Source organism: Terrapene carolina, unplaced genomic scaffold (genome assembly GCF_002925995.2).
Source record: "Terrapene carolina triunguis isolate 2854851 unplaced genomic scaffold, T_m_triunguis-2.0 Scaffold67, whole genome shotgun sequence".
In the NCBI taxonomy this organism is placed as follows: Eukaryota; Metazoa; Chordata; order Testudines; family Emydidae; genus Terrapene; species Terrapene triunguis.
In genome coordinates, this window is record NW_020664418.1 from 27,214,976 (window position 1) to 27,235,168 (window position 20,193).

The window sequence follows — 20,193 nt, forward strand, 5'->3', positions numbered from 1 at the left end:
CTGACGTAGCTATGCCAATATCAGTTTAAAGTGTAGACCAGGGGTCGGCAACGTTCGGCACACGGCTCGCCAGCTGCTCATGGAGGCTGCATTACAGCCCTCCACTTCGGCACAGCAGTGCCGGCGGGGCACCCTAAGCCTACGGCGGTGGGAAGCCGCGGCCAGCACATCCCTCAGCCCACGCCGCTTCCCGCGGCCCCCATTGGCCCGGGACAGCGAACCGCGGCCAGTGGGGGCCGCGATCGGCCGAACCTGCCGCGTCAGCAGGTAAATAAAACTGGCCCGGCCCGCCAGGGTGCTTACCCTGGCGAGCCGCGTGCTGAACGTTGGCGACCCCTGGTGTAGACCAAGCCTTAGTATGAACAGATTTATATGATTATCAGCAACTGACTCCATGTGATCTGGACATTTAGACACTGCCAGATCTCTTCTCCCCTACACCCCCTCTACTTCCAAAGAACCAAGCTTCTGGGCAGGTCTGTCCAGTCCACTTAAGTGTTCAGCCTTACGTGTAGTTTTCATGGTCTGTGCTTTCTCAAGAGACTTGCAGACTTCTTGGCACCATTTGAGTGCATAGTCCCATGAGGCATGCAGTTACAACAGATCCGTATCCTTTATCTTTTCCGTTTCTTTAATAACAACACCAAGGAGTGTTCAAGGGCAGTGCCATTTTGTCATAGCACTTTAATTGCTAACTGCAATAGAGAACATAAGAACAAGCCCTTTGGAGGAAAAACCACCTTTTAGCAGTTTACCTTGATTCAGGTAACTGAATTTACAAGAAGTCTTTCTTCCTTAGTCACATATGCTGTGAGAAGATGCTACTGCCACCTTCATATCTATTTCATCTTATCCAGTTAGGTTTTGCCTTAAGGTTTCTAGCAAACACATTTTCATTGTAAGTAGAGACTCACATTATTTACTATTTTTCAGCATTTGCATTATGGTAGCACCTAATCCTAGCCAGACACACAGCTCCAGTGTGCGGGGCACTGTACAAACATGCTGGAAGACTAAGCTGCTGGGGGCAGGGACCACCTAATTTAAGACCAGATGCAACAATTTAAGTTTAGGAGGACGGAGGATAACAGTAATAACTTCATATAGTTATTTATCCTTTTGTGTGTCTGTGTGTGTCTTGCTGTACTGTTTGCATCCTGACAGATTAAGTCAGTTTTTGGAAGATCATAAGAAAATCATTCTGTGCTGTGCAAACCAGAAGGGATAATTAGCAAGAATTGTGGGGTAAACATCCATTAAAGATTTATTGCAATATCTTTTAAACTGTAGTAAACAAGTCTGGAAGTAGGTGCTCACTTAGTGTGACATTGCTTGTTATATTTATGTTGCCACATACTAAGTGAACTCCTGAACCTGATTATGTGGCTCACAGTTTGATCACTTAGCAAGAAGGTTAAGGTTCCTGGCCCTGCCCCTTGTCTTTTAAAAGGAATTCAGTGCTAGTGAGAGGTGCTGGATTGATGGCAATGATCACTGAAGTCCCTAATCTACAGAGGAGTTTGAGCATGGGCAGCAGTAGTACAAACCCTCTCCTACCACTGAAGTGCTTCAGTCCTGTTCTACATAGCTATTATCCTGTAGGGGAGAAAGGGACTTTCAGCTATCCAGTATTTTACTGTATTATGATAGTGACTGTCCCCTCCTCCAAATATTGGCATCTGCAGTTGGACTGAGACTACCAGTAAATTAACCAGAGGCCACCAGACAGCTTCAGATGGTAACAGTTTTGGTCAGTACTGGTGTGGATTCAAATTTGGTTCTGTGTTGGGGGCGGAGGGAGAGTTGTTTTTAAAATGGAAATCTTGTGTAGCTGAAGGCTTTCTCTTCAGCAGGAAAAAAGGTATGGTAAGTCCTAGTGAAGAAGAAGCAGTTGGTAGTTTTTACATGAATTAGCAGATCAAGGTGAGGTACGGCTCCCCCATAGTCTTTAACTCTACTTTGCTATGGGGGAGCCTAGGTTTTATCTTGAACTGCTAACATTTTTTCTTAGTGAAAACACAACTTTAGTAAAAACAACTTTATTGTGGTGTTTTGAGTAGGTTCAGAGCAAATTCGTCTGTGCTGTCACTTCACTGACCTCAAGGTGTTCTAATAATGGTCATGAAATCTTGGCTCTGAATGTACACCTGAAGCCTGCTAAAATGCTGATCTGATTGGTAATATAAACGTGATGAAATCTGAACCTGCTTCTGGATGATCTCCATGGGCTGGAGAAGAGGGTAAAGCTCAAGAAATTCTAGAACTGTTTCTTTGCAGGATTTACTATATGAAGAGATAAATTAAAAACCTCTCTTTAGCTATTCAGCTATATTCTTCTTCGAGTGATTGTTCACGTCCATTACACATTAGGTGTGCGCGCGCCGCGTGCACGGACGTCGGAAACTTTTTCCCTCAGCGGCTCCCGTCGGGCCGGCAGGGACCCCCCCTCCCGCCAGAGCGACGCCCCGCTCTAGCGTATATATATCCCTGCGGGCCCGACCCTCCCTCAGTTCCTTCTTACCGTCTGTGACCGCGTTGGAACAACTCTGTCTCTCGCTTGAGAGTGTCCCTTAGTGTTAGTTGTTAGTGTTACTCTTAGCAGTTATCAGTTCTTTAATAGCTAGTGTTAATCTTAGCAGTTATCAGTTCTTTTAGTAGTAGTTAAGCTCCTTTGTGTTAGGTGTTTGGTCAATCCCGACACCGGCCCTGGGCGGCGGGGCATGCCGCACGCCCAAGGCTTCAAGGCTTGTGCCATGTGCCGCAAGCCTATGCCGATAAGTGATCCCCACGACTCATGTCTCCGTTGCCTGGGGGAAGCACACCAAAAAGAGCTCTGCAAGATCTGTAAGGCCTTCAAGCCCAGGACTAAGAAAGAGAGAGACTTTCGCCTTAAGCAGCTGCTCATGGAGGCTGCATTACAGCCCTCCACTTCGGCACAGCAGGCCGCGGCACCGTCAACTTCGGTGCGGAGTGCCCCGGCATCGGTTCGTGATCCAGCGCCGGCGGGGCACCCTAAGCCTACGGCACCGACACAGCAGGACCGCCCCCGGCACCGGTCATCTTCGCCGGCAAAATCGAAGGGCCAACCCAAGGCCCGAGGACGCTCCCCACATAAGAGGGCAGCGCCCGCGAAGACCTCGAGTGCGCCTAAAGGCGTGGCGGCCCCAGGACAGATCCCGTGCCAGTGGCTCCGGTGCTGAAAGGCCCGTCGAGCCCCGGGATAGGCGCATCGAGTGAGGTGGAAGGGCTGGAGGAGCTTTTGGAACAGCCCTCCACCCCGGACACGTTTGAGGCAGCAAAGGACCTCATCGTATTGTCCGCTGAGGGCCCCCTCCAAGCCAAGGATAATCCACCAAGACTGCCATCCAGAGGCAAGCCGGCAATGGTGCGCCCATCACGGTCACCATCTCGGCACCATTCATGGTGCCGATCCCAGTCAAGCTCCACCTCGGTGGACTCCTGGCTACCCTCGGCGCAGAGGGCCGCACAGTCGTCAGGCCCGAATAAGCGCCCGGCACCGACCCAGCAGCCCTACTCGAGTAGGCACCGGGACGTGTCAGCCACGCGATCCCCGAGACTGACCACTCGCAGTCGTTCCCAGTCCCGAGGTCACCGGTACCGGTCCAGGTCCAGGTCGGCAAGACGCTACTCCCGGTCCCGGTCACGGAGGCACTACTCTCCAACCCTGGACCGGCACCGTCCCATGGCACCACCGTGGCCATCCAGGTCACCGTCCGTGGTTTCGGAGGCAGACTCGGGCCAGTCCAGCAGATTTACCCACAGGGCACCGACCGGTAGGGAACACGAAGCCGCTTGGCACCCACAGTGGGGCCAGCCAGGACAATGGCCATTCTGGACCCCTTGGGCCTACCACCAGCAAGGTCCCTCGTCCAGGACTTCAAGATCTGGCCCCTCGGGACACCGCTCCCGCTCCCCGCAGGGGCGTCCCTCCTCTCGCAAGGAGGCCACGGTCTCCAGACCACCGGAGCGAGAAAGAGCCTACTCGGCACCGAGCCCAGCACCGTCTCAGATACGACAGACCCCAGAGGAGCGCCCAGTCGGTGAGGAGTTGCAGGAAGAGGACGACGCTCAGAAGGCCCTAACCTCTTCCTCCTCACCAGATGAAGCCGTGGCGGGCACGACAGTGTCCGGTCCTCCCCCGATTGACCATCGGGTGCACCAGGAATTGCTCCGCCGAGTAGCCCTCAATCTGGGGTTGCAGGCGGAGGAGACGGTAAAGCAGGAGGACCCCATGGTTGGTATCCTAAGCCCGGAAGGCCCCTCCAGGATCGCACTCCCGCTCATAAAAACAGTACAATCTAACTATAAGACAGTATGGCAAACACCGGCCTCCAGTGCACCAACTGCGAAAGGAGTAGAGAGGAAGTACTTCACCCTCTCCAAAGGGTTCGACTTCCTCTTTTCTCACCCAACACCCTGTTCGCTGGTCGTCTCGGCGGTCAACGAACGAGAGCGGCATGGCCAGCAAGCCCCGGCCCCCAAGGCCAAGGAGGCAAGGCGCTTGGACTTATTTGGTAGGAAGGTCTACTCGTCCGGGGGCCTCCAGTTGAGGATTGCTAACCAACAAGCGACTCTGAACAGACACAACTTCAATTCTTGGGCATCAGTCTCCAAGTTTAAGGACTCCCTGCCCCAGGGTTCACAACCCGAGTTCTCTGCCTTAGTGGACGAAGGGAAGGCAGTAGCCAAAACCTCTCTGCAGGCTTCGCTTGACTCCGCGGACGCAGCTGCCAGGACAATCGCGTCAGGAGTAGTGATGAGGCGCTCGGCATGGCTACAGGCTTCCGGCCTTCCCCCAAAGGTGCAAAACACCTTGCAAGACCTCCCGTTCGAGGGGTCAGGCTTGTTCTCGGACCAGACGGATGCCAGATTACATAGCCTCAAAGACTCTCGAGCAACCCTCAAGTCATTGGGAATGCACACCCCAGTGACTCAGAGGAAACCCTTTAAGCCCCAACCACCGCAGAGGCAGTACCACCCTCGTCCTAGACAGGAACCGTACCGCAGAAGGGGTAGGGACAACAGGTGTAGACGAAACAACACGCCTAACCAGGGCCACAGCCAAGGCCAAGGCAAGCGTCAGCCGGGAAATAAGCAAGGTTTTTGAAGCTGCGATCGAGGACAGCGTACCGACCCTTATACCGGATCCTCCCCTATGTTTCAGGGACCGCTTGTCCCATTTCTACCGTGCTTGGTCCCGTATAACATCGGACCACTGGGTCCTTTGCATGGTTGAGGCGGGATACACCCTTCAGTTCTCCTCGCCCCCTCTCTCCCACCCCCCATCCCCGTCCCTCTTCAGGGACCCCTCTCACGAGCAACTCCTTATGCAGGAGGTGTGGGCCCTCCTCAAAGTAGGAGCGGTGGAAGAGGTCCCTCCGGACCTAAGAGGGAAAGGGTTTTACTCCAGATATTTCCTTATTCCCAAAGCAAAAGGGGGCCTCCGTCCTATTTTGGACCTACGCAAACTAAACAAATTTTTGGTCAAGGCACGTTTTCGTATGGTCTCCCTTGGCGCTATTATCCCATCCCTGGATCCGGGGGATTGGTACGCTGCCCTCGATATGAAAGATGCATACTTTCACATTGCCATCCACCCTGCCCACCGGCGGTTCCTGCGCTTCACCATCAACCAACACCATTTCCAGTTCGCAGTCTTACCCTTCGGCCTAGCAACGGCCCCGCGAGTGTTCACGAAATGCATGTCTGTGGTGGCAGCCTTTCTTCGAAAAAGGAAGATGCGGGTATACCCGTACTTGGACGACTGGCTCCTCACGGGCAGGTCAGAGGACGAGGTCAGCTCCCACATGGCACTGGCGTTACAGGTGTTCCGCAAGCTCAGCCTACTGGTCAATGTACCCAAGTCCTCGCTGATCCCCACGCAGAGACTGGATTTCATAGGAGCAGTCCTGGACTCGGTGGCGGCACGGGCAAGTCTTCCAGTTTCCAGGTTCCTGGCCATTCAAAAGGTCGTAAGCTCCATCCAGCAGTTTCCCATGACCACGGCTAGATGCTGTATGCAACTCCTGTGGCACATGGTGGCTTGCACACACGTAGTCAGACATGCCCGCCTGAGACTCAGACCGTTACAGCTGTGGCTAGCCCAAACGTATCACCCCAACAGAGACCCCTTGGACCTAGTAGTGACAATCCCAGCTCGGGTATCGAACTCCCTCCGCTGGTGGCTCGATCAGCAGCAAGTTTGCGAAGGGGTCCCTTTCGCCACACCACAACCCACCCTGACGTTAGTAACAGATGCGTCGGGCTGGGGGGCGCACCTAGGGGACCTGCGGACCCAGGGCTTATGGTCCAGGGAAGAAAGGTTGCTCCACATCAGTCTGAAGGAGTTAAGGGCAGTTCGCCTCGCCTGCCAGACCTTTCACGCTACCATAGAAGGCCACAGCGTGTCAGTTCTGACGGACAACACTACCGCCATGTTCTACATAAACAATCAGGGCTGGTCCCGATCCTCTCCCCTCTGTCACGAGGCTCTCCTCCTATGGGACTTTTGTATAGCCCATTCAGTCCAACTACTGGCAGCGTATCTCCCAGGGGTCCAAAACGGGTTAGCAGACCGCCTCAGCAGGTCGTACCACATGCACGAATGGATGCTGAGAAAGGACGTCCTGCATTCAATCTTCCAGAGGTGGGGGTTTCCCCAGGTGGATCTCTTCGCCACCAAGGACAACAGCCAATGCCCTCAGTTTTGTTCATTCCAGAACCAAAGCCCGGGATCATTGGCAGATGCCTTCGCGATTCAGTGGGGCAGGAGCCTGAGGTACGCCTTCCCACCATTCCCGCTCATCCACAGGGTCCTGCTCAAGACCCGCAGGGACAAGGCGACAGTCATCCTCAAAGCACCGGCTTGGCCACGCCAGCATTGGTTCACGACCCTGCTGGAACTGTCATTGACGGCCCCGATTACCCTACCCCTCCATCGCGACCTCGTCACGCAGGACCGGGGTCGCCTACTCCACCCGAACCTACCATCGCTACATCTCACGGCGTGTTATCTCTCTGGCTAAACGATACGGAGCTCCCACCAGGTCCAGCAAATTCTTCTTGGTAGTAAGAAGTCCTCCACAAGAGCGACCTACCTTGCCAAATGGAAGAGATTCTCCCTCTGGTGCGAGCGTAATCTCATACAGCCTCTCCGGGCCTCCATCCCATCAATACTGGACTACTTGCTGCACCTCAAGCATCAAGGGCTCGCCCCCGCCTCAATTAAAGTGCGTCTGGCCGCCATATCGGCATTCCACCCGGGAGAGTTGGGGGGTTCGGTATTCTCCAACCCCACAGTAGTTCGATTCCTCAAGGGGCTGGAGAAGGTGTTTCCCTACTCGCGCCCGCCGGTCCCTGCATGGAACCTTAACCTGGTCCTAACTAAACTCATGGGACCGCCCTTTGAACCCCTAGCCTCTTGCTTCCTCATGCACCTCTCATGGAAGGTAGCGTTTCTAGTGGCCATCACATCGGCTAGGAGGGTATCGGAATTGAGAGCCCTCACTTCGAAACCCCCATATATAGTTTTTTTTAATAAGGATAAGGTGCAACTGAGGCTGCACCCCAAGTTCCTTCCTAAGGTGGTCACGCAATTTCATATGGGGCAGGACGTTTGTTTACCCGTGTTCTTCCCTAAGCCCCATACGGACCCAAGCCACCGCAGCCTGCATACCCTCGATGTCCGTAGAGCCTTGGCTTTCTATCTGGAATGGACCAGACCATTCCGCAAGTCGACACAACTGTTCGTTGCCATTGCGGAGAGAATGAAAGGCCAGCCTATCTCGGCTCAACGCTTGTCAGCGTGGATTGTGCTTTGCATTCGCACATGCTATGAGCTCGCCAACGTACCAGCCCCGGCGATCAGGGCTCACTCGACTAGGGCCCAAGCGTCCTTGGCGGCTTTCTTGGCGCAGATTCCACTCCAGGAAATCTGTAAAGCGGCCACCTGGTCGTCGGTACATATGTTCACAGCCCATTACGCAATCCGTCACTAGACCAGAGAGGACGCGGTGATCGGCAGGGCTGTGCTTCAATCAATTGTTCCTTGACTCCTACCCTCCTCCAATGGTAAGCTTGTGAGTCACCTAATGTGTAATGGACGTGAACAATCACTCGAAGAAGAAAAAATGGTTACCTACCTTCTGTAACTGTTGTTCTTCGAGATGTGTTGTTCACGTCCATTACACTCCCCACCCTTCTTCCCCTCTGTCGGAGTCTCCGGCAAGAAGGAACCGAGGGAGGGTCGGGCCAGCAGGGATATATATACACTAGAGCGGGGCGCCGCTCTGGTGGGAGAGGGGATCCCTGCCGGCCCAACGGGAGCCGCTGAGGGAAAAAGTTTCCGACGTCCGTGCACGCGGCGCGCGCACACCTAATGTGTAATGGACGTGAACAACACATCTCGAAGAACAGTTACAGAAGGTAGGTAACCGTTTTTTCTCAGAGCTTGAAGTGGGTCAGACATGCTGTTTCTGTATTATACTTCACATTTGTGAGTCTTTTCTGGTCAGATAATTTTACAAAAGGAGTTAAAGGACACTGAAAAAGTAGATGGGGGAAAAATCCGTTGGCATAGAATTATCTTGCAGTTCACAGATATAATTTGCTGTTGATTTTTAGTATCCTTGATGTTTTCTGCAAGAGTTATCTATCTGTGTGTTAGTGTTTTGTTCAGAGCTTTGATGTAATACTTCTGAGTAAAAATGAATAATTTTACCATGTTGAAAGATTGTATGATCTTTCACTACTCCAGAAAGTACTTTTAAGACGGGAAGCTAGACTGGTAATGTCAGGTGTGTTTCAAGCTTTGCCGCAGAGACATTTTAGAAACCTCACACTTTTTTGTTGAAACATATAAGGTGTGAAAACTGGTAGGAAGAGTCAAAAATGGCAATGTTTCAATGTGAGCACAAAGCTCTTCTTATAAGTCATAGTAAGTTCTGTGTTTTACCGACTTAATACAAGGCAAGTTCATTCCTGCATGAATTTTGAATGGCTCATGTTAGTATGCATAGCATCAGAAATGTAGTTTATACAAGTGACTTTTCCATCCTGAGACGCTGCATGTCAGTTTTGTTTACTTGCAGTTAGTTATTTTTAAAAACATCCATTTTTAAAATAGTAACTGCTGTTTGGATGAACTCTTCATTATTAGTAATCCTTCCTTCTCCCTCACCCCCACTGTCAGGGTTGTGTTACTAAGGAGCAGGATTATAAATCAGATGAATCTACTCTGCCACGGACTGAATTTGGCCAAGATTTAATGACGAGAGTAGAAGAGCAAACTATAGAGTCAATCAATCATGAATGAATATGTATTCTAATGAAGTCTGACAAGTTTTATAGCAAATCTGCCATTATATGCACGTTTCATTACTGTTTTTACCAGCTGTAGTTTGGGATCTACGTTCTTTTAATTAAAAAAAAAAAAATCAGCGAGGCCACTCCGGTGGCTTGCTGGTAGCATATTTCCTTTTTCCAGATTTGAGATGAACTGATCCTGGAACTAAGTTATTTAAAAAAAAGATTCAAAACTTAAGGCTCAATGTTAAGAGTATACTCCCAAAGCATATAGCATCCTAAAAAGCCTGCAGCAGTGCTCAAATCCTTCAACCCATCCTCACCAAAAAGCCAGGAAAAAAATGGGCTGTGATTCCACCTCCAGGTCTGGCAACAGGAAATCACTCAAGCTTTGCTGCTCTTTATTTCACTAAAAACCCTTAAAGGAACTACAACCCTGCATATATCAGCAGTTCTCATCTTTTGGCTCCTTAAAACTCACGTTTGACTTTTGCTCAAACCTACAGTGGCTGTTGGAACAAAAAAAAAAAAAAAAAGAGAACACGATCCTAGGCAAGTGCAGTTCTGGATCTGTCTGAAATTGAAGGAGTGAGACACAGCTCCACCCAGGAACAGATCAGGGTGGATGACTCTCTATGTAAATACATACTGGAGCCTCCCATTTAATTTGCTTGCCAGGCATATTTTTCCTGCTTCTGTATAGTGGGGGAGTCACTTGTATGAACGAGGGGAAAAAATTCTATAACCTAACATAGAAGCCATCTTCTGTCTCTTTACCAGAGCCCTTTTCTTTGTCTCTGCCTGGACTTTCTTAGTTCTTACCACTGCATGGTCTTACCACTGCCCTATTATAGGAGCTATTTTCCCAGCCTGCCCTTTCTGGATACTGGCCTGTGGCCTTTTAAATTACAAGCAGCTGTAACCCCAAAGTGGCCATTTCACCATAGGCGGTTGGTTCTTGTATCTCCCTTTCTTCCAGCTGAAGAATTGGCTTTTTTCAACTCCTGTTACATTTTCTGCTTATGTCTCAAGATGGCAAGTTTGTCATGTGTAGAAACCGGGGCCATTGCTGCACAAATTACCCTATTTGCATTTTTTTTTCTTTCTAAAATCCCATTATAAAAATATAGTGAAGCAATATGCAGTGGGCAATGTTTAAAGAAGACAAAACTCTACCCTGGGTTGATGGTGAGAGAGTCTCTTTTCTTTTTCCTCTTGTGGGAATGGAGTTCTCCCTGTGGCTCCTTCTTGGATCAGCTGCCTTTTACACTTCGCAGTGCCTTTTCAGTTTGCTCCCTGCTCTAAGAGAAAAGGACCCTGCTGTTATTGAAGCACCACCTTCTTAGCCTAAGCCCAGGTAAAGCAGATGTAGTGGTAATCCGTTCTCTTTCCTCCTGCTTCCACAGTGGTGGGAGACCATGGGGGGGAGAGAATTCAGTGACCCCACAGTATGTATTGAAAAATACATGAGACCTGTCCATAGAGAAGGCAATTTAAGTACCACAACCTTTGTATGAACTGCAGTAAAAGTCACACAGAAATCATTGTCAGCAAGTTTCAGGGGTTAGTGTCAGTAAAAATACCAGATTTTGTGATTTGCCGCAGCTTATAAAAGTGGTGAATCTGAATAGATTGTGCCCAACATGTTACTGTTGTGTCTGTTGGCTCTCACAAGTTCTCTCTCTCTTTTTTTTTTTTTTTTTCTTTTTTGTCTTAGCCAGTCTTAGCCATTTAGGATTAGAACGCTCTTTGATTCTCTGGTCTCACCTCCCCCAGACAAATTTTTGTCTAGTTCTTTCTTTCCTCAGAATATATTTTCTCATTACTTAGTGGCTCAGTCCTCTCAGGAGACTTTATATATGTTGTTTGTTGTATCATTCTCAGAATTGTTTGTTTTGTTTTACACTGTGATGCTGCTAGTTATACACTAATTACAAAACAAAATAAATATTAACATAATAATTCACTTTACAGTACATCCCCCTTCGTAGTTTTTCAGAGGTGTTGATCTCTTGGCCACCTGACAAGACTCCTCTCTGCCTTGATTGAATTAGGGGACACCCTGCTTTGAAATTAAATTAAAGTTCTGATTAGTTGCTTTCTTCCTTGGTTTCATTCACTCTTAGACTTAATAAGCAGATGCCTTGGTTTTCTCTTTTAGTTGAGCAATTTTAAAAGTGAAATAACGGTCAAGGAGAGATGAATTAATCACATTCCAGATAGCATTGTTTTATGTTAAAAAATAATTGCTCATATTTACTCAATGTTGCTTATGCATGAACTAGTTTTACTTTAGCAATAGTCTTCTCAAATTAGTGTTAATACAAATGAAGTGTAAATTTTTATATAAACATTATTATTTAAATAACGTAAGTTCTCCTTATCTTTGGTACTTTCCTGAAGGAAATTATTTGCTTCTTGCTGTGGGAAGTCTGGTTTATTCGTCTGTGCCCTACGCTTGGATATGTTACCCAGGTTACCAAAATTGACTTTGCTAATATTTCAGACTCCAATTTACTGCACTGGGATCACCCAAAGCCTGGTTCCTTCATGATAACACTGCATCATGCATCTGCTGCTCGGGTGTGCATGTGCCTGCTGTGTTTGTTTTGTTTTTCACCACCTTCCATGATTTAAAGCAGTGGTTCTCAACCGGCAACCCAAACAGCACACAGCTGTGGCCCATGTGATATCCTCAGGGCCATACAGGTAGTATATATAGATTGTGTGGATGCGGCCCACATAATACATAGAGAGCTGCATATGCGGCCCACAGTGGTAAATAGGTTGAGAACCACTGATTTCAAGGCTTTGAGCCAGATCCTTAGGTGATAGGAATGGGCACAGCTCTGTTGAAGTCAGTGGAGGTACAATGATGTACAGCAGCTCAGAATCTGGCCATCAATATCGATGTAATCACTCTGTGACAGCCACTTACATTGACTTTCCAAAAAGCCTTCTTTAGGGCTTGCTCTGTTTGACCACTGATACAGTTGTATGGTCAGTCCAACAATCGTGCTTTATTACAGAAGAGCCATTATCTGATGCTTTGGTCTTAGGGTGTTGAATGTGGCCCTCCAAGACTAGGAAATCATAATGAAAGGTTTCAATTTAAACTTCTTTTCATTACAGTGTTTTTTGGCTGGGAAAACTGTTTCTGGTTATCAGGATTAACTTTTTCCTTTGCAGTTAAAAACAGGCAAATATTCCAATGTTCACTTTTGTTTTAAGTGGTGATCATAATTAATATTTATTATTATTTGCCTTACCATAATGTCTCTAGGTGTCCCAGTCATGGACCAGGATCCTGTTGTACAAACACAGAACAAAAGGGTGGTCCCTGCCCCAAAGACCTTGCAGTCTAATGCTTTCACATTGCCAAATATTACGTGTTGTTTTATTTGGGATCATTTTGAAAATGTGTGTTTGGTGTTTTTTTTACAACCCGTCATGCTGTTCATTTACCATTTGCTTTTTTAAAAAACCTTGTTTTCTAGCAAGAAGTTGAGAAGTTTACAGACCTAGAGAAACTCTACCTCTACCTTCAACTGCCTTCGGGTCCCAGCAATGGAGAGAAAAGGTGTGTGGGTGTGGGTGTTTAATATTAATATTGGTATAGTTCCCATGAGATTTTTTTTTCCCATCAAACACACATTTATCTACTGTTTCTGGAAACAGTAATGCTTCTTTATTATTTTTTTTAGGAAAAGTGTCTTTAATATTTTCAGAGAACTAGTTCTTCAGTAAATCTGAACTTTGGGAACCCTTGATGCATAATAACAAATCTGACAATATAAGCTTTGCTGTTTATGAGGAAGTGCTTTTGGTTGGGAATCTGATTATGGACTAGGTCTGACTGTTGCCTCAATTTTTATGTAATGGAGGTATAATCTAGCACTTAAAATATTACTATAGGAAAGAATGATTATTACTTCATGGTAGGTCTGACAGTATTTGTTCATTTAGGTCCTTGCCATCTCTGAAATAACTCCACATTTCACACTTGTAATAATTAACCATTTCCCCCTCATACTGATATCCAGAACAAGTGTTTTTTATTAGAGCTGATTGAAATGTCCCATATTTTGAGTACTCATGTTTTTTTAATTATGAAGAGACTCCATTTTCTCCATAATTTAAGGAAGAATCTCGCCTTAACTTTTAACTTCACCAAAACATAACCAATCCACATGAAAGTGTATAGGCAGGAACTTATGCCAGGACAGACATTTCTGGGAAGTTTGAGGCAAATTGTAAAATGCATTTGGGAGATATGAGGGATGACCATAACCTTTTAAATATGATGGGCTACATGAAGTTCGTCATTCTGTATGTCCCCAGTGCAGACCGTACAAAGTCTAAAGCATCAATTAGGGGAACCACATTAGAGATCCAGAAGGTGCTACAGTTCTTTATACTCAGTGGTTCCATTCTGCTTGACTGATGGGTTACCTTGCATACAGCTTTCCGATCAGTTTGCCCATTGCTACACTGGACTCACAGAAACCTATTTCAGGAATGCAGTAAATTGTCCTTTCTTTAATGTTGTTTTCATTGTGTCATATCCTGACCCTGATTTATACAATAGTATTGGGTATGAAAGCTCCTTATGCTCATATAAAATGGGGGTGCATTGGGAAGACCAGCCCAGCAAGATATCAGGGAGACATTGTACATATAGTGGAAGAGAGGTGCAGTGGCTTGGACAACATAGGAGGTATGGTATTTGAACCTGTCTGAAGTGGCCCTTTCTCCCTCCCACCCACCCCCCACTCTATATTGAAATTGGGGTTCTGTGGATGCATACATGAATAGATGTTGTATGAATGGCTTTGTAAGGAATGATCAAAGTTCTGGTCTTGTTTATGCCTACTGTTATTCAGCAAAAACAGCTCATAGATGAGACATTATGGAGTAAATTTTAAGAATTGCGCTTACGGGATGCCTGCACAGGAACTCCTGTTTGTCCATGATTTCTTTCCATGTGAATCTTTTCAGCCCATTTGAACACTTAACTCTACTAATTGAAGAGGAGCTATAGAGTACATTGTCTTCATCAGAACTATTTCTGTTTTCACTTAGCGATCAGATCTCGATGTCATCAAGCCGTGCGCAGCAAATGCATGCATTTTCTTGGATTCGGAATACCTTGGAGGAGCACCCAGAGACATCCCTTCCCAAACAGGAAGTTTATGATGAGTACAAGTGAGTGCTGCTAAATTGAATCCATACATCTAGTTGTAGCAATGCATAAAGAGTAGTGTACACAGTACAGATATTTAACCAGATGCTACAATTGCTTCCTTTATAAGCAGAGGCTTGAACTGCCTTGACTAAAGTATAGTTAAATATGGTGGAAGTTAGAACTTAAAATCTGACATTGTTTATGTTGACTATGAGGTTTAAATGAGAGGAACTGTGGATGAAATCCTGGGCCTACTGAAGTCAGTGGGAATTTTGCCATTGACTTTTGTAGGACTAAGATTTCACCATCTGTGCAGAACAATAAAGAAGTGAAAAATCTTTTTTTTTCTGCAGTTTCAGACTTTGAGGAAGGACGTTGTTAATGTTTTTATAAAATGAATCATAAATAATAATCTGGATATTAAACTTGCTCAAATTAGAGTGCAGTATACACAGAAAGGCCCTGCTTCCTGAGACTCTACTCCTGTATTCAGGTGGAGCCAGTTACAAGTTTGGAACCTAAAAATGCATTTAATTAAAACAAAATTAGTGATCAGAGTTTACTTAACTCAGAGACTGGGCAAGTCATACATTATTCCACTGACACATATATGTCTGTGTTGTATGTCTCAGTGCCTTAGTACGTATTCCTGGTAATAAATGCATATAAGACCACTTCCTATGCATTAACATAATGTCTGAAGATGCACTAACTACAGTGATGCAACTGCTACTGTATTCAGTATTTGCACTTTTGAAAGTAAGATCATAATTTTAAACTGCAGATTAAATAAATCTAAAGTTAAGAAACTTTTTAAAAAATAAGGACTTAAATTAATATTATTTATATTATGATAGAAAAAGAGGATTTCTGTACAGAACACTAATAATATCTTGCAGTAAATTTATATTGTCCCTTTCATGCAAAAAAGGCCCAAATTACTTTTTGCAAATTGTGTACATACATCACCACTGAAATGCAGTGATTTCTTACGTGCAAGATGGTGGCAACTAACCAGTGCCCAACACATTGCACAGCAGTGCAAACGGGGGAGTTTTGGTCAAGCAGATGGAAGTAAACCATAACTTCAAAGTGCTAAGAGATCTTAAAGCCCAGACAATACATTGGGTAAGGCTGGTCAACCAAAAGACCACATCACACAAAGTCAACTGCATGAAAGTCACTTTATCTGCATCAGGAGGATGAAGGGCTGAATTGACCTTACTGGGGTTTGAACAAGTAATTCATGGAATTGTAGATATTTCAAAACTAAGATTTTAGTCCACTAAATGATCCCCTCTGGAATAATACATGAAATATTGTGTCTGTCACAGAGAATGAGCCCTCATGCAGTAAGCCTGTTTCCGACAGGTTGCAGTACAGTGAAACCCCGCTATAACGCGATGATTGGGGTCCAAAAAATTTGATTGCGATAAATGCGGGGTCGCGGTATAGCAGGGTTACGAAAAGTTTACCATTTAAAGCCAGTCAGTTTCAGGCCTGTCAATTTCTCTTGGGCAGAGAGCAGGGGAGATGTGCAAGGGGCAGAGGAAGAGTGAGGAGCAGCTGGGGAGGAGAATGGCTCTTCCCGCCAAAAGGAGAAGCAGGGGTAAGGGGGAAGAGGCAGTGGGGAAGGCACATTCCTTTTTTTGTTTTTGGTTTTTTGTGCTTTGGCTGCGCTCCGGCCGGTGTGGTGTGTTTTTTTTTGTTTTTGTTTTTGTTTTGCACGCTTGGGGCGGCGGGAGCCACCTTATGATGGCGCTATAGCCGAATTCTCATTATCGCGGGGCGCGTTATAGCGGGGTTTCCCTGTATATCATAATGGTCATAGAATTGGTAACCAAGCCAATACACGTTTGTGTTCAGTTAGATCTCAAAGCTACCATATAGCTAGAAAAGAGATGAGGACTGGAGGAAGGGAGCAGTCAGACAAGAGTTGGCTCTGAATGTATTTAAAACCAAAATCCAAAAATTAATCAAATCAAAAATACGTGGCCCAATTCCTTGAAGATGAATTTGAATAAAGAATTATGATGCGGTATTAACAGTTTCGCCTTCCAAATGATTACAGTAAACTGCAAGGTGCTTAGTACTCAGCTCACAGAAGTTGCACAGTGCTATGACCAGATTTCCTCTGCAGTGTGTATATACATCACCTTAATTAACGCTGTCTGGCAGAGTCACTTGCTCCGACTGAGTTGAAATGTGGTGGTATTAGCTTGCCTGGAGTTGCTGAACACGCACACACCTAGTTCTGAAATCTCACCATCAACTCAAGTTGTGACGTAGGCTAGAAACATAACCAATAGTGCAAGTATGTTGAATTAACCAATCACGGAGCAGTCAGTTACATATACACACAGCAACAAAGGCAACAGCAGCTGCTGCACAAGAGAAAAACGTAAGCGTTATTCTTAAATATATTTCTTATTAAATAATTTATAGCCTGGTTCAGCAACAAATCTGCTTGGCTTCCATGCTGTGCCAAGCTACAGATGCCCAGAAAAATAATCATCTACAGATTGTGTAGTGTGAAACTTGAACAGATTTTCTGTGTAGCTACAACAAGCCTTTGTGTATTGTTTTTTTCCCCCTCACAAAATAAGGATGGTGAGGAAATATCTGGGAAAATATCAAATATTTGTAATCTGTTCTCCTTTTAAAGCATCTGTTCTCTTTTAAAAACATTTAGCTGCCATGAATATTTTTGAGTTACCTTCGTGCATCAAAAGGAGAATAGACGCAGGGTAGGAGGTGGTGGGAAATGGCATATAAATAGTAGCATTAGTTCTGATAAGACATTTCTCCCTTCTTGGGGGGATTAAGACATCTCAAAACCTACTTTTGTCTATGTCACTCATGAGTTGTTATTTCCATCCTCCACCTGTGAAGACAGATGTTTGGAGTTCACAATGAGCACTTTATACACACAGATAAGAAAATTCATTAATATTATAAAATATGGAGGGGTCATATGTCCATCAGAGGCTAACGAGACTTTTGAGGAGGCAGAAGCACAGAATCTACCCAAATCCAGCACAGACAAATTTTACTTGTGTTACCTCCCTCTTCAACCTTCAATGCAGTTTTATCTGTACACTAATTCTTCCTTTCTATACTTATTTACTTCTCTTTATGGTTTTATAAGTTGGGTGTCTAGGAAGAGATTTGAATTTTGTGATTAGATAGAAGTGACTATACTCATCTTGCCTTTAAAGTGGTAAAATAAATGAAAATTAAATTACAAAATAAAATAGTAGCAGCCCAGGAAGGTTAAGAACTTGCAGTTTAATTCCTGATATGAGGTGGTTCACAGGGACAGATCCACTCTCACTGGCATTAGGAGGTGCAGTTTGCACCAACCATCATAAGCAAGGCCCTCTGTGCCCTAGAAGGCTTTAACACCAGGGAGGGAGGGCAGGTGATGTTTTCTCTGTGAGCCTCCCTTCAGGTTTACGCCAGGGAGATGCAGCTTTAAAATGTGCTGGGGACTGCATGGTATGCACTGGGGATGCACAGAATAAATGCATCCCCTTATCAAGTCCCCTCACTATTCTGTTTGACACACCCATCCAGCAAAGAGGAGTTTTGCTGATGCAACTTCTTTCCACCAGCAAGGATTTTCTACCTGGGCCTATGCCATCAGAAACCAGTGTAGATCCTAGACGAATTTAGTGCATAGAGTGCAATCCTGCAGCTGTTGCTCAGGCAAGACTCCCATCTGCCTGAGTAAGGGCTTAATGGGCAAAGTCACGGCTACACGGGTTCAACTGATGAGAAAATCTTTCAAGAAGAAAATTAAAGATGGCACATGTTGCTGCACTGATTTCTAGCTCTGTCTGGGCTCTGCTGTAAAACTTCTGTTGCTGCAGTCTTGCTGCCACTGTGATGATCTGAGATAAGTGCATCAGATCATTCAAATATTTGAGGTAATGGAGCTAATTGTTCATTTAAGTTTCTGATAGAGTTGGTAAATTTTGATCAGAAGTTCTTTAGTTCCCATCTTCCTCCTGTAAATTATTAATCACTACTTCACTGTCTGTAGAGGGCAACCACTTGATCTGTAGATGGTGTATTGTAAATGTTAAAGATCTCAAGCAATGAGTTAGAAAAGGAAGCCTCAGGAACTAGAATAGAAGAGATTGAGTGCTGAAAACTCAGCTAGATTGACGCGGATTGGCAAATGTGTTAAGTGTTACATATTTTTTTTGTTTCATACACACTATAGTATTGGCTGATACTTTCTGTGATGGGTGTACAAACCCTAGGGTTGATGGGCTGCAGGGGGCCCAGTCAACCCCGCCCCATGACACTTCAGCAGGTGTCAGGCTGGGAGAGGAGCTAAAAAGAGAGAAATGCCTGTCTGGGAAGGAGAACAGATCTTGAGCTCTCACTAGGAGAGAGAAGGTTGGCTGGGCCAGGAACTGGGGTAGATTGTTGCGTATTTGGTCCTCCCTGAGGGAAGGGAAGATTTTACATTTCTTACGGTTTATTTTGGACTTTGGGTACCCTGGAAGGGGTGGAACTATTACATGACCTAGCTGGAGGGCTAACTCGCCTCAACCCAGAAGGTGTTGGAGTCTGGGTGGAGCAGTGGAAGAGCGAGAGGGAAACCGAGGCAGAGCCACTGCCCCATTGTGCCATGCTACAAGGAGGCATGCACTTTTCTTTCAAGGAAATAAAAAAATAGTTCAAAAGAATATATAGTGCAGTCCCCTAAAACTGAAAGCAATTAGACATACCTTTACAGGCAAACTTTCTGTAAAGTCTTGTGTCTTTATTGGCCTTTATTTCATTAATTTATTTTATGTTCCAAGTAATTTAAATTTTATATCTCAAGCGCATATTTAGATTGTAGGTCTCACAGAAAAAGTGCTTTATTCTGAGGGCTTGTCAGCATGGTGCCTTAGTCCATACCAGATGGGGTGTAAATTCTAATGGGTTCTAATATGTCCCACACTAACTGGCCTGTATGGACTCTGCTGGCATGCACTAAAAGTTCTCTAGTGTGTGTTCATGTAGTCCCGTTGCAAATAGTACTGCATTAATGCACACTAGGGAACGTTTAGTGCATGCCAGCAGAGTCCAGATGGACCAGTTAGTGTGCAACTGCTGGTGCATGTTAGAATTTACACTCCTGTTGGTGTCGATTAAGGCAATGTGTAGCTAAATCCTGAGTCAACCTTACTGTGAATAGTGTAGGGAGGCGGGGAGGCCCTTTGCAAAGGAAAGTACGCAAGACTGCAGTATCTTTACCATCTCTGATTTGGACACCTCCACCCCCATCTGCTTTCACTCAACCTGTCCTCCATGCAAGCACAAAAGCTTCTGGGCATATCAAAGCCCACCAACATGCCAAGAGGGCAACAAGCAGAGAGGGGAGCCATTAAGAAAAGGCATTTGGTGCATGGCGCTGAGTCAGCATGAGACCACAGAGACCACGTGAGGCTTTTCCAGGCTGAGCTTGGAGGAGGGGTTGCAAATGCCATGGAATGGTCTGTCTGTAAATTTAAATTACATGATAAAATAGTAGTCGCTCGAAAAGGTCACAAGCTTGCAGGAGCTTCCAGCCTGGACCCAGGGAACCCCAGGCAGCTGTGTAGATTTGTGGCTGCTGCTAAGTCCTTGTTAGAAACAGACCTGCTATTCTTGATGGTTGCATATTTTTCTTTTCTTTTTCCCCT

At 45.8% G+C, this 20,193-nt stretch overlaps 1 protein-coding gene across 1 annotated transcript in view; it reads left to right on the forward strand.

Annotated features, from left to right (window-relative positions):
• Positions 1 to 20,193, forward strand: part of RFX7 (regulatory factor X7) — a 105,802-nt gene that overhangs the window by 52,207 nt on the left and 33,402 nt on the right. The window contains exons 3-4 of the mRNA XM_024204913.3: positions 12,822 to 12,904; positions 14,407 to 14,529. Coding sequence (XP_024060681.2) covers positions 12,822 to 12,904; positions 14,407 to 14,529 — 206 coding nt within the window. The remainder of the gene's footprint in view (positions 1 to 12,821; positions 12,905 to 14,406; positions 14,530 to 20,193) is intronic.